Source organism: Mchenga conophoros, linkage group LG20, assembly GCF_057382185.1.
Source record: "Mchenga conophoros isolate Kocher_MC1m ecotype Shallow Benthic linkage group LG20, M_conophoros_male_GT1.1, whole genome shotgun sequence".
NCBI lineage: Eukaryota > Metazoa > Chordata > Actinopteri > Cichliformes > Cichlidae > Mchenga > Mchenga conophoros.
The window spans coordinates 7007287-7026531 of NC_140545.1; the positions used below are offsets into that span (position 1 = coordinate 7007287).

Sequence of the window (19245 nt, forward strand, 5' to 3'; positions counted from 1 at the left end):
ATGAGGCATTTTCTTACTTCTCTGTATCTGCTGGGAACTTTTTTACATACTTTGACTAAATGCACAATGTCAGCCACAGACTTCCATCTGGATGGAGATTATTTGATTGGTGGACTTTTTAATATTCATTATGCCCATGGCGGTATTTATCAAACAAAACCACAGGCCATTGACTGTTCCAGGTAAGCTTTCTAACCAAATCTTGATATGTGGAACTCTAAAAGTACCAAATGACACACCTTACATTATATAACTTCACCTAAACTAAGTCACTGAGTGTAACTTAGTAGCACATTTACATGTAACTACATTAAGATAACTACATTAAGTCAGCTGTGAACAATTTTTATGTTTCGTTTAAAAGCTTTTACTCTCTTTCTCTGTCAACAGTCAACCATTCAGTCTCTCAGACTATCGGAGGTTTCAGATGATGAGATTTGCTGTGGAACAAATTAATAACTCTACCTACATACTGCCAAATGTGTCCCTTGGGTATGAAATATTTGACCACTGCTCAGATACAAAGAACTTCCCAGGAATTTTAAATCTTATCTCAGTAAATGGCCTGATTCAACCTTGGTTTGAACCACTCAAGAATTTTTCCAGAGTGATGGCAGTGGTTGGCCCTTTTACAAGCACAGATGCCCTGACTATAGCCCCGCTCTTCATGACAGATCTCATTCCTATGGTAAGTTAGAATTATAAACTAAAATGAAGTTCACCTAAAGTTGTGAATATATGACGAGAAATAGTAAAAATGTCTCCATTACTCTCTCGACAGGTCAGTTATGGAGTTGGCAGCTCTCGCCTATCAAATAAAATAAAATTTCCTTCCTTCCTACGGACAGTGCACTCCAATGACGGGATGATTGAAGTCATTGTTAAGATCATAGTGCACTTCAATTGGCGCTGGGTTGCTTTCCTAAACAGTGACAATGATTATGGTCGTGATGGCCTAGATCTTTTTATAAAGAAGATCGACGGTACTGACATCTGCCTAGCTTATACGAATGCTCTCAATGACAATACAAACTACTCCCAAATATTCGAACAGATAGAAGCACAAAAAATACATGTTGTCATTGTTTTTGCTCCAGAAGCGACTTCAGAAGCTCTTGTTGAGACAGCAGTACAAGTGAATTTCAGAAATAAAGTGTGGATAGCATGTGACACCTGGTCCATTAACAAAAGGCTTTCCAAGATGAAAGGAATCAGAAACATTGGAACTGTACTAGGTGTGTCTCAGCCAGTAGAGACAGTACCTGGCTTCAATAATTTTATCTACTCTACCAAAAGACAGACGTTTTTTAAAAATGAAGCACAAACTGGGTTTTGTAATCAGGCTTGCAACTGCAGCTACGTGACACCAGAGGATATCATTTCAGCAGATGCGTCTTATTCATTTACTGTTTATTCAGCTGTGTATGCCATTGCTCACGGTTTACACAATGCCTTGCAATGTGGAGATGGTAAATGCAGTGATAAGATTACCCTGTTCCCATATATGGTAAGTGTGCAAACAGTACTCAAGAGATTATGTGTTTCATCTTACTGACAACTGTAACCTCTATGTGTGTCTAAACATTTTAAAATACTGATCCTTCCTATCTTTTTTGTGATCACACACTGCATAGAGCAAGGTATATAAGGTGGGTAAACTAGAATAAGATGCCACCCTCTCTATCTCTAAGTTTATTGAGCTTAAACGTCAGTATCAGAAGTAACATCAGAAATAGTTCTCCAGGCTTCTTGAAGGACATTGCAGCTGCATTTTGTTCTATTCTCTGTCAAGATCACCCCATACTACACCAATCATGTTAAAGTCTGGACTCCTTTGGCTAGATTATTATTCCAGCAGAGTACCTGATCAAGTGGAGGGCATAGGCATAGTATCAAACCTTACGTCTCTCTTAAAATGCATCCATCCAGCCATTACCTCCTACTTCTTGTGTCCTCAAAATCCTTAAAATGTACCCTTTCTGTAAAAGGTTTCACCATTCTGCAGTTTCTCCTTTCTCTGGGATATTTCAACAGCCTAAGTAATAAGTGTGAATATCCTGTTACAGTTACCTCTTTATTCCTACAACAGGTTTTAGAAGAGTTGCAGAAGTCAAACTTTACACTTTTAAACCAGAATATTCAATTTGATGAGAATGGAGATTTCAAGTCTGGATCATACTCAGTAGTTTTCTGGAATCAGACTGGAGATGCACAGGAGATTGGCTTTTACAGCTTTTATCCATCTCTTCAATTCTTCATCAACAACACCATGATTAAATGGTACACAGATGGAGATGTAAGTTGTGTTTTTGAATCTTTTCATACAGTATATCAACACTTTAGACAGTATAAAGTAATCAAATCATCGTTTTTTGTATCTTTTTTCCTTTCAAATGATACATTTTTACATAAAGACACACTAGTGTAGTTATTCAGGGCAAAACATACTATCGAGTAAATAAACAGATGGTGGTTGTTAGTATTTAGTGAGCGGCCCTAAATTTTAAAAACTGTGGCTGCAGTCCTTTTCCTGTTGTCTGTATATTTTACAAAATAATATCCTTGAACAGGTACCTACTTCATTATGTTCAGCAGAATGTCCTGTTGGATATGTACAAAAGCAAACTGGAATCCACAAATGCTGTTTTAACTGTGAAATATGTCCAAATGGAACCTATATCAACATCACAGGTAAATTATTTTAAGAGTTTCATGTATCATAAGTTACCTGCAGCATTTTCTTTTTCAAAAATCAGTTTAATGATGGTCTGTCCTTTTGTTGTCTAAACAGAAGATCGCTACAACTGCATCAACTGCAAAGACACACAATGGTCTAAAAAAGGAAGTATTTCATGTGATCTGCGTGTAGTGGAGTATATGCCATTTACAGACAACTGGGCTATACTGATCATGGTCGGTGCCTGGGCCTTAGTGGGCATGACATTATCCATGTCTGTTCTCTTTGTTGTTAACTATAACACACCTGTTGTCAAATCTGCTGGGGGACCAATGTGCTTCCTAATTTTAGGCTGTCTCAGTCTGTCTAGTCTTAGTGTATTTTTTTACTTTGGCAAGCCAACAGTTGCTTTCTGTGTATTAAGATACTTGCCATTTCTGTTATTCTACACTATTTGTTTAGCATGTTTTGTTGTGCGCTCTTTTCAAATTGTTTGTATTTTCAAAATAGCAGCCCAGATACCCAAACTCCACAGTTGGTGGATGAAATATCATGGACAGCACCTAGTCATCACTGTGGCATTTATCACTGAGGCTTTCTTGCTTCTTATTAGCTATTCATATGCTGCACCCAAACCCTACCAAAACAAAGTTTGGTACCCAGACAAAATCCTACTTGATTGTGAAATTAATCCTAAAGCAATATCTTGCTCTGTGATTTTACCTTTATTGTTGTGCTCTCTTTGCTTTGCTTTCTCCTACATGGGAAAAGACCTACCAAAAAATTACAATGAGGCCAAAGCAATAACTTTTTGTCTCCTCCTGCTGATCTTAACCTGGATTGTTTTTGTCACACAATATATGCTTTACCGTGGGAAATTCATCCTAATGTTTAATGCTCTGGCTGTACTCTCCAGCCTCTACTGCTTTCTGTTGTGGTACTTCCTCCCAAAATGTTACATCATAATTTTTCAGCCACACCGAAACACACCTAAGTACTTCCAAAGTCTCATTCAAAATTATACCAAAACAATTAGCCAATAGCTGCCTCTAATAATTTTGTGTCTCCACAGGCAGAAAAACTAATGTACTCAGGACCTTCTGCTAAAATGTTGCTTTTAAGTAATTTTCTTATTTAGATCAGGAGTTCTCTTTTGGTAAATATGCTTATGGATTTTTGTGACAAGAGTTAGATGAAAATGAATGAGAAGATGTTGTTCTCTCAAAAGTTACCAGTCTTACTTACACTTATGTTGCTCTAAATGAAATTATCTCTAAATGAGATAAGACAATTAATTAATTAATACCTGTTTACAATGTAATTACATAAATATATATTTTCCTTTGGACCAAGATAATCTGGTTTTTTACCTTGTTCCTAGGCTTTACGATCAATTGGTTCTGAATAGAACCTTGTTCTCAACAAAGCCGTAGGAGAGTGGTATCAATTCTCTCATCTTATTCACAAGAAAGCAATTATGTGTACTGTATAAAATGTAAACTTTTCTTGAATGGATAGGTTTTCTTTGTTTGTTTTTCTGTAGTAGTAGCAGTACTAGTGCTTTTCACTCATATTGCGCTTAATTAATAAGCAAAACCCAATAAAGTTTAACCATTACTAGACAAGTCGTGAATTCTCCAGACTTAATTTATTTATCAACACATCAAGTTTGGAAGCCAATTCTGTCCAACTGCAAAATGTTGTTTTGTAATTTTCCCTTTGTTATTGTGCTCTCTTTGTTTTCCCAACAGGCAACTTGTTTAAGCAAGGTACAGACAAATCAGTGATCATGTAGATAAGACATGAGATGTTTATTTACATTTTTCAGTGATGTTCTGTACCCCCTAGAGCAGGGGTGTCGAACTCCAGGCCACGAGGGCCGGTGTCCTACAGGTTTTAGATAACATCCTGGGTCAACACACCTGAATCAAATGATTAGTTCATTACCAGACTTCTGTAGAACTGCAAGGCACATTGAGGAGGTAATTTAGACATTTAAATCAGCTGTGTTGGATCCAGGACACCGGCCCTCAAGGCCTGGAGTTCGACACCTGTGCCCTAGAGTATAGTATAGTAATACAACATCTCACTAAAAACATCCTTGTATACTATCATTCATTGTTCTGAATTTAGTCCAAGTACCTGTAGCTGCATCTTTATTACAATGTGGATTTCTAAAATGCCTCTTTTCATGATAAATTGTGGGGTTTCCATCATTAATCGCCCGTTCTAGCAAACTTCCTTAAATCCTTAAATTTCAATTCTATTATTTAGAAGTAATAATGTAATTTTATGTTATCTCACCTCTAATATCATATTCTGGCAAACTGTTTATTGACAATGTTGCATGTCAGAAGGAAACAGGTTTAAATGTCCAGTGTTCTTGATGTCATGATGTCACAGTGCACTGATAGAAGCACTGGATGCTTTAACAACAAGGCTTTACATTAAAGGTCATTTTTTGGCATTATTTATTAGGAAAAAAAGCATAATGTATTCATAGATATAGTGTGTAATTACGTCTTCCAACAAACTGATGCATTCTCATAAACATAAAATGTATCTTTTAAAAATACATAGGAGTGGGTTTGCTGTATGTTCCGATGTTCCTCCACCATATTTGAATACAGTGGCTGTGAAGGATATCTTCCTTCCAACTAATGGCATTTTACACGTGTGTGTATAATTCGCCAAAGGTGGAGAGTAAAAAAAGTCATAGGCATTTGTGTACCATGGAGGGATTTTTATATTCATGGGCACACCTTCAGACTCAGCATATACAGCATCATACCTATGTTTTATCATTAAAGACAGGGTCTCCTTCACCAAAGCAATGTTTTGGTGAAGGAAACTGTGATAATAATAATAATAATAATAATAATAATAATAATAATAATAATAATAATAATAATACAAAACCTAACGTAACTGCAATAGATGCACTTTTAATTATAAAGTAAAGAAAATGTTTTGGGATTAAAGTACAAACAAACAGATGACTGTTATTATGCCTAATGACTTTAACCATTAGCATATAACTGATTCTATATGAAAGTGTTTCAAACTACTGACTATTGCTAGTTAAAGCAAGTTTATCTGTAATATTTTGTTGCATTTGGTCTTAATGCAGAGTTATAGTTGAAACACATTTTTTGTTTATCAGCCCACAGTCTCACCAGATGAGACCTATCTCTTAATATGAACCAGAAAGTTCTGCCCTTCAAACAGGGAGTTACCTTCAAATTTGGGTTAGGGTTCTTGTCATTCATCACTTACATCTGCTGAGTGATTGCAAATTTTGAATGGCCTGTGTGGTTACATGTTAAATTATACAGGGATCATTTGTAAGAGGATGTGGTCACTTACTGTTTGGTAATGATCAAGGGGTGAGTTGTTGTTTTTCTGTCTTTTGTTGCTCTGACCTAGTGCAATCTTAGTTGAAGTACACATTTCTTCCAAAGGACAAATGCATTTTGGCACATTTTCTGCAGTGGAAAGAGCAGCTTGTAGTTAGCATTAGTGTGCTTCAGTCATTTTAATAAATATCTACAAATACGAATAAATAGTTTGACGGTGGATGTAATGATTTTGTGATAGTGTAACATGATTTAAAAACATAAAACCAGCCAAAGGGCTTTTAAATCAAGGCCCAAACGTTTTATGCCAGTATTTATGCCAGCATTTCAGAATTCTAGCTTTGGTTGCGCCCAAAGAAGACAAAGATATTTTAAAGACCTCATATCTGTCACGGAGTCAAATAAAATCTAAAGTAAATGTGTTATAATGTCTAAAGGAAGGAAATGATTAATTGAGTTATTCCAGATAGAAGCATTACACTAATTTGCTTGTGATGGTTGTTCAACTTTGTGCACAAACAGCAGCTTGGATGCTTTTGCATACTGATTTGTGAAAGTTCATTCAACCATTTATAGCATCACCATGTGCATGTAAATGATGACGGGAGGGGACAGTCATCACTGTATTATAACTCACTAAAGGCAGAGGCACATTTTGGTAGAGTGCACAACAGAACACTAAGAGCTTCAGCAATGAAACATTTTTTAGAATCTTTCTGTCTGCTAGGAGCATTTCTACATGTCTGCACTCAACATACTGTCCCAGCGTCAGAGTTTCAGCTGGAAGGGGATTATTTGATAGGTGGACTTTTTCACATTCATGACGACACTGGCTCTGTGTATCATGAAAGACCAGAAGCTCTCGACTGCACCACGTAAGTTTTATGATAAATCTAGTTGGATGCCTTTACAAAGTCCAACTACGTAGTATAGAATTTAATCTGATCTGTGTCCTTGTTCAATTGAATTTATGTAATAATAACAAAACTACAGAAATACGAAGCTTTTAAGCAATATTTCAGATTTTTATGGTTAATCCTGTTCTCTTGTCTTCTTGTCCTCAGTAAACCACTCACATTCTCAAATTATCGGAGATTTCAGATGATAAGATTTTCTGTAGAGCAAGTTAATAACTCTACCAATTTACTGCCAAATGTATCTCTTGGCTATGACATATTTGACCACTGCTCAGATACGCAGAATTTTCCAGGTGTTTTGAAATTAATCTCAGCTAATGGTTCAATACAACCTTGGAGTGACAAACAAAGTGTTCTGTCTAAAGTAATAGCTGTGGTCGGTCCTTTCACAAGCACTCAATCCCTGACCGTAGCCCCGCTATTAATGGTAAATCTTGTTCCTATGGTAAGTTGTTAACAAATAATATGACAAAAACAGTTTTATAGAAAGATTATGACTTCTTTTTGTCATTATTTATTGTACCTGAAAATGATCAAATTCTCTATTATTTTCTATTTAACAGGTTAATTATGCAACTTCTACTTCTGTGTTCTCAAATAAGGCAAAATATCCATCGTTCCTGCGTACATTGCCTTCCAATTTAAATATGATAGATGTGATTGTAAGAATTTTGCAAAAATTCAACTGGCGCTGGGTTGCTTTCCTTAACAGTGATGATGATTATGGTAATGATGGTCTGAATTTGTTCACTCAGAGGATAAAGGATACTGAGATCTGCCTACCATATTCCAAAGGCCTGAGTGACAGCACCAATTACACTCAAACGTTCAAACAGATGGAGGCAAAACAGATAAATGTCATTATTGTTTTTGCTCTAGAAAACAATGTTGAACCTCTCATTGAGTCAGCAATGCTACTGAATGTGACAAATAAGGTGTGGATAGCAGGGGATGCATGGGCCTTGAACAAAAAACTCCCCAAAATGAAAGGAATCAAAAACATTGGAACGGTACTTGGAGTAGCTGAGCCAGTAGTGACAATACCTGGTTTTAGTGATTTTTTGCATTCTTCCAAAGCCCAACTTCATTGTAAATATGCAGAGCAAGACACATTTTGCAATCAGAAATGTAACTGTAGTTGCATGAATCCTGAGGATATCTTTGCTGCAGACCCATCATACTCTTTTGCAATTTACTCTGCCATATATGCCATTGCTCATGCCTTACACAATACCTTACGATGTGGAGCTGACAAATGTGATAGCAATATCACAGTGTACCCCTACATTGTAAGTATACAAGCCTTTTTTTAATCATCCTGAGAACTGTCTAATAATGTTATGTAAAGGTGGTAATAATGTACTATAATACAGTACAAGTTATTGGACAAAAGGACCCCCCTGATGATCCTCTAATCGCCTGAGCAGAGGTGTGAAACTGGCTCAGGCAATTAGAGGATCATCAGGGGGTCCTTTTGTCCCTCTGTCGGGGGACACTCCCACTAGGTTTAAATCTGGGATTCCCCACCATTTGACCTTAGAACTGAAGAAGCTTCTCGGATGAGAGGTGAAACGTCTTCAAGCAACTTAAAGAAGTCCAGACACTTTTCTTTGCAAGCTCCTTTGATTATATATGCTTCATTTTCCAGTTAAACACACTTTAACAACCAGGGTTTTTTTGCACTCCTGAATCCAGGTTATAATGTAGAAACTACTGCACATGTTTCCAGGTAGTCATGACACTTCCTGGAGGTTTTTTTTTTCTAATATGTCAATAATATGCCAGTAGTTAGAAACTGGCGGTCTTGCATTTTGCATCCCTGATTTCTGGTTAATACCACATGCTTCCAGGTAATAGGCCACAACATTAAAACACAGTCTTTGCATTTTCATCTTGAAACAAATAAAAATACTGAGGACCAATGTAGGATTAGTTTTACCATTATAATAGGATAAATATGTCCCAGAGTCTTGAAGCACTGACCAATATTACCTTATTATATTTTACGAGTTTACTACAACAAGTGTTTCTTTTCTTTTTTTTATTTAAATGCACAGGTTATCATATTACTACCACCATATTAATACATTGTATCATATTATATGCTATAATAAACTATATACTTCTACCAACTGGTTTCTTGGATAATGATTTGCTAATGAACTTTATGATACTGATAATAACTTGATACTTCTATATTATTACTTTCTTGTTACCAAATTACCTAAATATTACCAAGTCATTACTGACAGAAAGTACTCTCTATGCTTCTAAGCAGTTAGAACAGGGAATTGCCTTCTACTGTGTTGAATTCCATCTTTTAACAATAGCCTGCAAGTGGTTTGAAACTGAGATGACGTATTGTTGTAATTCTGAAACCAAACTCTTTTTCAATAGTTGTAGAACTTGTCACTTCATATTGTGAAAAAGTTTAGGTCTACTATCTATATCATCAATATATGATTTTTTTTTCTTTTAAATACAAAGAATTAATGGTTGTGTAATTTTTTCTGCACACATCAGGTTCTAGCAGAGCTGAGGAAGTCAAATTTTACACTTGTAAATAATAGTATTCAGTTTGATGACAACGGAAATCTAAAGCAAGGATCCTATTCAGTAGTTTTCTGGAATAACAGTGGTGATGCACAGGAGATTGGATTTTATCAGTTTAATTCAGAAGTGCATTTCTTCGTGGATGATAGCAAAATTGAATGGCACACCAATGGAGAAGTAAGTTTTTATTGTTGTTGTTGTTATTAATACAACATTTAGTTAAACATAATATATGAAAAATGTTTGTTTGTTTGTTTGTCTCAAGATGATTTAACAGCACCAACCAAAGTCAAAACACACTATCAAAGATCCTTTGTTTTTATTTTATTTTTTCAGGGGTTTTTTGGCATTTGTTGTTGTATATAAAGCATCTTTTTTGTGTTGGTTTTTCTCCCCAATCTGTTGCTACCCTTCAGAAATGCTTTTTTTTTTTTTTTTTAACTTATTTTATGTGCTAAATATATGTCTTGTACAGGTACCTACTTCCTTATGTTCCCCAGAATGTCCTGCAGGATATATAAAAAAGCGAAATGGAATCTATGAATGCTGCTTCGACTGTGAAATCTGTGCAAATGGAACTTACGTCAACATTACGGGTAATGGTTTGCAACGTGACTAAATATACAGGTTCATCATGGCAAAAGTACATACTTTCTTTAAGTACAAGTTTAGATATACAGTATGTGTTAAAAAAAACTTTGATTAAAAAAACAAAGTACTGATTTAACTTCTTTTGCTCACATAAAAGTGAAAAGGCACAAGTATTAATAAAAAGTATTAATATAATATATTTTTTTATTTAGTAAATGGAAATACAAACTTTTTCACACCTAAGAAGAAAGAGCACAGTCAGGAATTAAAGTGTGGCAGGTTGGGAAACACTAAAATCTGTTGTAGGGTCTCATCAATATAGTACATTTAATCAACAGAAGTTGACTCAAAAAGCTTTAAAGACAAGCACGTTTACATTTCAGATCTCTAAAAAACTGCTTTCTTATGTTAACTCATTGTTGTGGAAAATAAGTAAATCATGACGTTGTTCTCCCCCCCTAAATACGCTGTAAGTATCAGTATCAGTATTGGAATCAGCAATACCGGTCCGGTACTTACGTGGTATTGGATTGATACCTGAATTTGTACTATCATATAGCACTAACTGCGACCACAACTTACAGACATCTGGACCAAAAAACAAATAAAGAATGCATCATTCTGTCCTACTTTAACCCCTGAGTATAATGATATAAATCATACAAAACAGTATACATAAATTATATATTATGTGTTTTTTGCCTCTTTCTTCTGTTATTTCAATAAGCTCCATTTAAGCTCAAATCAGTTGGAAGGCACTCAATGTTGGGGGGAGAAACTTACCTTAAATGCATAAAATCCGAAGTAACAAGCCTGTTCTGAAAATCTAATGAATAGCACAGACAATTGTGTTAAAATGTAGGGAGTAAAAAGCTGTTAGAAAAATGAATACTAAAGTAAAGAGTAAAGTACAGATATCTAAATTCTACAGAAGTGCCGTAACAATGTTTTTAGTACTTTGTTTCTTCCCATAAAGATAACTATACTTTTATTTCACGTGGTTTTAAAGATTCACCTTGATCCTTAAAAACTAAATGGACCACTGTCTCCTCAATAGTATTGATGCAGTTTTTTCAGTTATTACAGTTATTTTGGGTGTAATGAAGCTATGAATAATGCAAACAAATTTGATCAAAAACTGAACATTTTCAAATATAAATCTATTAATATGGTTTATTGTCTCTTGTAAAACAGAGAGTCCATACACCTGCCTCAAGTGTAAGGACATCGAATGGTCTGAAGAGGGAAGTACATCATGTAATCTGCGGGCTGTGGAGTACATATCAGCCACAGATATTGTGGCTACATTGGTCTTCGTAGCAGCCTGTGCATTTGTGGGCATGACGTTAGCCATGTCTGTTCTCTTTTCAGTCAACTACAACACACCTGTCGTCAGATCTGCTGGTGGACCAATGTGCTTCTTAATTTTAGGCTGTCTAAGTCTGAGTAATCTTAGTGTATTCTTTCATTTTGGTAAGCCGACAGTCCCTCTTTGTACTTTGAGATACTTACCATTTCTCTTATTCTACACTATTTGTCTAGCATGTTTTGTTGTGCGCTCTTTTCAGATTGTTTGCATTTTTAAAATAGCAGCCAAGATCCCCAAGCTCCACAGTTGGTGGGTAAAATATAACGGACAGTGGCTGGTCATTGTTGTTGCATTTGTCATTCAAGCAATCTTCCTCGTTATTGGCTATTCTTGTAAACCTCCAAGCCCCTATAATGAAACATCCTGGTACCCTGACAAAATCATACTCAGCTGTGACATCAGTCTACAAGCATCTACAGCTTCTGTGATTTTACTGTCATCAATATGCACTCTTTGCTTTATTTTCTCATACATGGGCAAAAACCTTCCTAAAAACTACAATGAGGCCAAAGCAATAACCTTCTGCCTCCTCCTGCTGATCCTCACTTGGATCATCTTCGCCACAGAGTGCATGCTTTACCGTGGGAAGTACATACAGCTTCTTAGTGCCCTGGCTGTACTTTCCAGCCTGTACTCTTTTCTGTTTTGGTATTTCCTCCCAAAATGTTTCATCATTCTTTTTCAACCCCACAAAAACACACAGCAGTACTTCCAAGGTCTCATTCAAAATTATACCAAAACAATTAGCCAGTAGCTCACTTCAGGAAATGTATCAATCACTTCAGATAGAGAAGTCATAGATGGATCTTTTTTAGTTCAATGCTCTAATGTCAAATCCTCTTTGAAATATATGTAAATCATGCTTGAGTTACTTAAAGCAAACAATTTTATTTTTAGAAATGTGCTTTATATTCTAAAGAGCTTTCACATAACTCATATCTGTAGTCAGCTATGTAGGATTCTGGCACAAGATTAAATTAACTATTTGGGGGTTATGGTTTCTGTTTATGTATATCATGTTAAAGAATGGATGTATAGTTTTCAAAATCTTTTAAAGTTATATGCATTTCCATCACTTTGAAGCATGAAGTAAATATACACATGAATGAATTCTGTACTAATTCTGATATTTTCATGAACAGCTGTGTAAAAATCAGTGATTAAAAAAACATGAAATAAGATGTTTTCCTATTTTCTTTTTTGGTTGCTGTAACACAAATGTGACCACTTGGTGGCATCACTTCACAGTGTGCCTACAAGCAGGCCATTGGTTCAACCATACTGTACTTCAACGTTGCCAGTGCAAAGCCAAACTCTGGTGAAAAATATGCAGTTTTGTATTGCACTATGAAAAGAATTGTACATGTTACAGTGAAGAACTGTCAAAAATTGGATAGTGAATACAGGCTTCTGGGCAAATTGAGCTTGTGAATTTATACACTTACCACCGCTTTACATCGACTATGAATAACTTCCAGTCTGTGACTGACCGTCATTTTGTGAACATACTTTTATTTCAATTTAATTTTAAAAATAGGCCCAATGCATTCAAAAACCTATCAGACATCTCTGAGACGGGCTGTCCAGGTGTGAATTAAACCACTAACTCTCGATTATTCAGCAGCATGGTTCAGGTGGGTGGTAAGTTAAAAGTAAGAGCTAAATGAATACCAGCAGCTTGATTTTTCCATAGGTGTTCGGGTATTCAGTAAACGTGAGTAAAACTGATAGCTGGCAGGCATAGCCTTCATAGTGAAGTTATATTGACAAACTAAATTAAAGAAATACAAACCTTATTGTCTTCGCTTATCCTTACTGACATCGATGAACATGGTTCATTTTTAGGGGAGATATATATTTCATTTGGATGCATTTTATGCCTACAGAACATAAAAAATTTTGTGTGTGCGTTTATTGGTGATCTTAAAGATGATCACATGCAAGGATCTTCACTCGTTTTTCTTTGTAGGCTATTATTGGATCAGAGATCAAACGTTTCCCTTCATATTCCTTAATTTAGTTACGTGTACTTTTGCTGTTTGGCCTCTTTTCCAACCTCGTTTTGTTACTCTCTTCTTTGATGTCCCGTCAAATTTATAGCCAGACACAAACTATTGAGACAGCGCTGACAGCACTGATGGTCAAACACTTCTCTTTCCATTTGAAAGTCAAAGTTTCACGTCGTGACGCTTAGTAGGATTGGGATGCCCCGCAAAGTGAAACGGAAAGAGCCTTCCCCGCAGGGGGTATGCAGCAATTCGAGAGGGTAAATTGCCATTTTGTTGTGGCCATTCAGCTTCCTGGCAGGGAAAAGGGGAGGATGGACCGTGAAAGTAGGAACGAATTGGTGAATGGTGCCACTTAGCATGGCATATGGCGCGTTTGGAGGGCTATACGCTGACACCAGCAAATTGACAATTTCTTACTGATTTCAGAGTTACATTCGCCACACACGATGTTATGCAGAATTTCAGTGTGATTACCAACTTCAGCAATTTAACTGGGGTGAAATGAGCCTATGCTTCCAATGTGATATGACTATCTGCAACTTACAACAGACTCCAACAGCTTTTTTCTATTTAACAATTTAAACTTGGATTAGCCTCGCATTGAATGAATTTCTTTCCTTAAAAAAAGTTGGTTCAGCTAAGGGGGCACACATTTCTGTCTGACAAAATATAGAGCGAGGAAAATCAGGGTAACGCCCCACGCCTTTTCACTTGTACCTTTCAATTTTCCACTTTGCCCAGATAAAGAGAAAACCATGGGAAAAAAAAGTTGGTCAGCAACTGGTCCCCCCCCCAAACGCGAAAAACAAAACACATTTTAATGGAGGCAATTTGCATTTGGTGTCCATATGGGATTTTCCTTAAACGTTATATACCTTTTTTTAATCGAAAGACACAGATCACTCGAAGGTCAGAGTCCATACCACGAGTTTAGATTAACATATAGCTTCCATTAGTTCAGTGTTAAGGGTTAATAATTCCTTATTGTGTTTAGGAACAGTTAAACTGGAATATTAGTGAAACTTTTAAATCTAAGTTTAAAAGTGCTAACGGCTAATTAAATGACTGCACTTGAGCAATTTTTCAGTCTGCACATCCTTAACACAAAGCCTTTAACTGTCTCATCGCTGGGTTGCTTTTTTTGTTTGTTTGTTGTTGTTGTTTTTTTTGGGGGGGGGGGGGGGTTGTGTTTCGTTTCGTTTTTTGTTCTGGTCTTTTGTTAAATATTAACACGTAATTTAGTGTATCCAACCAAAGTAAGAGTCTTTAATAAGCCTTTAAATATCCCGAGGAAATCTGTGTCTTCTGTTATTTGACCAGAGCCTACAACTTTCATAATAGCTCGTGGCTTTTCAGAAAGTCCCTTAAGCATCTGAAATACTTTTGCACCTGTCCGTGCAGCTCTATTCACAGTGGTCTTTCTACTCACAACAAGCAGTCACACCAGCAAGCCTCTATCATTATAGGGATCTGTCAACATTAAAGTAAGACACTGTGAGTTGAACTTAGACTAGATTAAACGTCTGCAAAGAAAAAAAAAGTATTGCACTATTACAGTTAAAGAGGGCGTCGTGTGTTGATCCATCTGGCCACACTGACAAAGGAAGGTTTGATGTTTTTTAAACCTGAAAAACAAAAGGGGGGGTTTTCCAAGTTGCTCATATGACTGTTGTTTTACGCACGGCTACAGACGCGGTGTCTGTAGCCGTGCTAAAGGCTGCTTGGTTATTTTCATTTAAATTTCGCTCTAGTCGTTCAGAGTAAATGGCAGATGTTTTGCAATTCAAGGCACATCAATACCCTTGCGCTTTAGTGTTTATTAACAAAGGCGCCCTCCTTTTGTCAGGCTCTTGTGTCTTTCACAACAGAGCCCAACAAAGGTTTCATCCTCCAGCGAGTTATAAAGTTACTTTCCAGTCAGTTCATTTCGGCCCTTGAGAAAACCTTAAGCGATGTTAATGTGCACCTCTGTCCTTTTCATGCGGTAACCCCGGCACACACAAGCAAACACAGGCCATTATGTTGCCAAACCAAAGTAAGAAGTCTTTAAATAACCCGAGGAGCAGTCTATAGAAATTCATGATGCCGTTTTCATTTGATGTGTGATCAGAGCTTTGCCAACAGGTCCGTCGCGTGGCTTTTCAGAAAATCCTGTCAATATTTCCAATATTACTTTTGCAGTGCACCTGTTCGTGTACCTGCTCTCTTTACTGTGGCCTTGCTGCTCAACAATTAGCCTTTTGGGTGCACCAGTGCTGCCTCGGGTCCATCTGAATGGGAGGCGGTACATCGATTTGCTCCGCTCACGGTGAGCCAACTTTTGGGCCCAAGTTTGCATATTTTAACAGGTCTGCGAGGCATGAGGAGTGGCTATAACCTGCAATGTATTTCCATAACACGGGCTAAAGTGGATATAATTATAATACTAAAGATTTCATTTCTGCTGTTTTTACTTTTTTCTTGGCCTGTTATATATATCTAAATACACTTCACTTGCATCACGTAAATAAGCATTCCTTTATAGCTTCTATATAACATAAATGTTGCTCTAAAACTATAGTTTTTAATTACTTTTTAAAATAAACTATTTTACTCTGACGTTTCCTAACATGAAGGTGACCTCTGTATTTCTACCCATGTAGCCTACTGTTAGGCACAAGCCTATTGGCTTGCAAATGCATCACTTTCCCTTTAGGAAGAAAACAGTTATTGCAGTAATTATATAATTACCTCACTAATTGTTGTTAACAAGTTCCCCAATAGTCCAATTATTACCGCATCTTTGTCAGGTCCCCTCCGGCAGGAATCCATGACAAAGGTCCAATCGCGTTAATGAATGGCCTGAGGCTGAAAAGTAAAAGTGGAGCGAAGGACCTGTCCTTTTTAAAAACATACACTTAACTTGTCATTTAATAGCACTTGTATTATGATGCCCGTTGAGGACACAAGTTTCTCGCTGCGCTATTCTCATGGGTAGATGATGCCGTAAGAACTTATGACAGAGGTGAGGCGGTTTTGGAGGAAAACAGTTTCAAAGCCTGATTGCATTCCGCCACTTCAGAAACAAGCCTGTTTTCATTTTGGAAATCTAGTTTTGTTTCTGTTGTTTCTTTTTTTTTATTATTCCTTTGTCCTAACGAAAAATCCAACACTAATTGAAATTACACCGAGTAATCAGCGGGGAAATCGCTCCTCTGTGACACAGAATAACAAGACAGGCGAGTGTTTTGATGCAATGACTCCACGCTGAAATCGGCCCTCCACGGTCCTGTGTAAAAACCAAGCGTGAAAAAGCAGATAATGTGACGGATATTGGACAAAAGGCATCAGAAGGCCCACTTACACCCAGAGCATTTCGGCCAAGTTTCATACCGATTATACGCTGAAGCATAACACCAGAACTGTGTCCCACAATTTTTCGGTTTTTACTCAATTAGTTACTCCTGACACAACTCTGCCAATTCAATTCATTCGACTGAGGGACTTCACGGCTGTGGTTTAGTTCTGCGAAGGCAATACATTTAACATCAGCCTTGGATTTCAGAAGCCCGTTAAATTAAATTAAATGTCCGGTTGGTAAAAGGGTTATAGCAGGGACATTGTAGAAGTTGACTGATTACCATTTCATAGCAGGATGAAGAGGGAACTAGTGTTGATTCAGTTTATAACTGAAAGGAGTCTTTTCATGCAAAAGAAAAGATCAGTGGAACACCGCTAAAATTTGGCCTCTTTTCATTCTCGGCCTCTATAGACTGAATACAAATATGCCCCTCCTTTAGCAGGGCCTCACTCATTTCAACACAGGCATTGTACACAGGATCAAGCAGGAGAACAGGGGCAGTGTGAGACAGGTTTTCTCTACTGTGTCGCGTGTCTCTCAAATAAACTTTACTGAAGTGCGCAACCAGCTCCATACATCTACTGAATGAACTGCATACACCTGAGCCCGTTTACCTTAAAACGACAGCGATAAAATCCAGTGCGCCATAAGCCCTTGTTTACTTAGTCCCACTTCGATCCCACAACCCTTTAACTTTCATATCTCATGCGTGTTTTATAATATCAGTTAAAAATGAACACCGTTTTGTTAATCAGTTTTTACTGAGTCTGCATTTTTTGTTTTGCTTTGCTTTGTTTGTTTTCAATGGGTGCTTCAAAAAAATTCTTACGGGGTGCAGAGTTCCTGTGGGCCACACCACGTGCCCTCGTTTAAAGTATCACCCACTGCTAGGGAATGAATCAACTAGCAGTTTTTGTATTTTGTCGTGCTGTCAGAACAACAACATGTGGCATGTTGTGTTTATAGTTTTATATAAAAGAAATAACACCAAATGTTATTTTAATTGACTGAAAGAAAAATTATCACAGTGTGGACTATACTACTACTACTACTACTACTACTACTACTACTACTACTACTACTAATAATAATAATAATAATAATAATAATAATAATAATAATAATAATAGTAAATATGAGAATTTTGCTTGTGCATAAAACTTTTTTTGTTAAGTAAAGACTATAAAAAGTCTCTCGGCCTTATTAAAGACAACATTTATTCTTTTTTTACACAACATGCCAATTACATATACAAAAACTAAGGAATAAAGGAAGTAATTTATGATGTTTTCATACTAAAAAAAGCTTAGTGAACATTTTGCTGATATTATTTTATTATTGCGTTATTCTGAGATCCCGGCCGATAGTTCTGTTACACATCTTGGTAAGATGATTCATCCCTTTTTTCCTATTTTCAGATGGTCAGTTTGAGCACAAAATGCCCAGTGGACTGCGGTGATCCTATGGTCAATACATTGTTTCAGCTGCTATGACTTTCCCAAGGCTCAGTTCCTTTCAGCGGAAAGTGTGGAAAATCGGGAAGCGAGGGAGCAAGGACAAGGGGCGGCCCGCGATTCTCCTCGGTGCCTCACTGAGGCTGGTATGAAGACAAAAAGTGCTGACGCACAATAGCGAAAGAATGCTAAAAGTGTAAAAGTGTCCTCAAGGCACTTGGAACCTCGTCTGCTTTTTTTGTTCCAGCATCTAGGGCGTTTATCGTGTATAGTCTATATATAAATATATATTAAAATACCTGCACTGTTTGCCTTTAAAAAGCAGTCTGGCTGATCTAATAAGATGTTGCAGGTGCAGAGGTTTTACTATCAGCGGTCACCGGAAAATTGGAATGTTGTGGAGACACGACGTGAATTTCCACGGTGCTGCCTTCAACCTGGTGGCGTGAAACTCACGCACAAAGACTGAATACAGGAGTCAATAGTGTCCATGCTGCATACCAAGCAAAACCATTATCATTATGTTTACTATTTTTACGCTACTTTGCCACACAAGTTGATTATTAGACACCGGGTAGACACTGCACAACATATGAAGCAGTAGATTGCATAGACTCTATAACTAGATCTAGAGCTATAAGTCTGTTTTCCCGTTAAACTCCAGTCTGGTTATTCCTCTGTGCCCTGCACGAACCTGAGGACCTGAAGGAATAAAAATATGAACCAGATAATTTAAAAAATACTTCCAGGCTGTGTGAGTTTGGATCAAGGCGAAATACATTTATACTCAGTTATTAACCATGGAGCAGCATAAAAAATAGATTTTCAAATAATTAGAGTCTGATTCTATAGTTAGTGTGGGCTGCCAAGCCAACTAGCTGCCAGTGTTGCCCATTTGAGCGCGAGAGACAGAGGCGGGCCTGTTTGCATTGACATGTTAAGTGGGTGTCTCTATATAAATCCACTCAGGATAAACCCC

General features: G+C 37.0%; 2 protein-coding genes across 2 annotated transcripts; both read left to right on the forward strand.

Annotated features, from left to right (window-relative positions):
- Window positions 1-3720, forward strand: LOC146550247 (taste receptor type 1 member 2-like). The gene is made up of 6 exons (XM_085259794.1): window positions 1-182; window positions 391-688; window positions 782-1507; window positions 2090-2296; window positions 2571-2691; window positions 2792-3720. Exons 1-6 carry the CDS (start codon window positions 1-3, stop codon window positions 3718-3720), a joined length of 2463 nt encoding a protein of 820 aa, XP_085115920.1.
- Window positions 3721-6631: 2911 nt separating this feature from the next.
- Window positions 6632-12217, forward strand: tas1r2.2 (taste receptor, type 1, member 2, tandem duplicate 2). The gene is made up of 7 exons (XM_085259783.1): window positions 6632-6647; window positions 6761-6908; window positions 7098-7395; window positions 7514-8239; window positions 9474-9680; window positions 9979-10099; window positions 11289-12217. Exons 1-7 carry the CDS (start codon window positions 6632-6634, stop codon window positions 12215-12217), a joined length of 2445 nt encoding a protein of 814 aa, XP_085115909.1.
- Window positions 12218-19245: the final 7028 nt, after the last annotated feature.

What these genes read in the sequence shown, in the direction of transcription:
- LOC146550247 (XM_085259794.1), top strand. Translation starts at nt 1, where the DNA reads ATGAGGCATTTTCTTACTTCTCTGTATCTGCTGGGAACTTTTTTACAT. An exon ending in CAGGCCATTGACTGTTCCAG is followed by an intron (nt 183 to 390) that starts GTAAGCTTTCTA and finishes CTCTGTCAACAG; the next exon opens with TCAACCATTCAGTCTCTCAG. An exon ending in AATGGTACACAGATGGAGAT is followed by an intron (nt 2,297 to 2,570) that starts GTAAGTTGTGTT and finishes ATCCTTGAACAG; the next exon opens with GTACCTACTTCATTATGTTC.
- tas1r2.2 (XM_085259783.1), top strand. An exon ending in GAAGCTCTCGACTGCACCAC is followed by an intron (nt 6,909 to 7,097) that starts GTAAGTTTTATG and finishes TCTTGTCCTCAG; the next exon opens with TAAACCACTCACATTCTCAA. An exon ending in AACTTACGTCAACATTACGG is followed by an intron (nt 10,100 to 11,288) that starts GTAATGGTTTGC and finishes CTTGTAAAACAG; the next exon opens with AGAGTCCATACACCTGCCTC.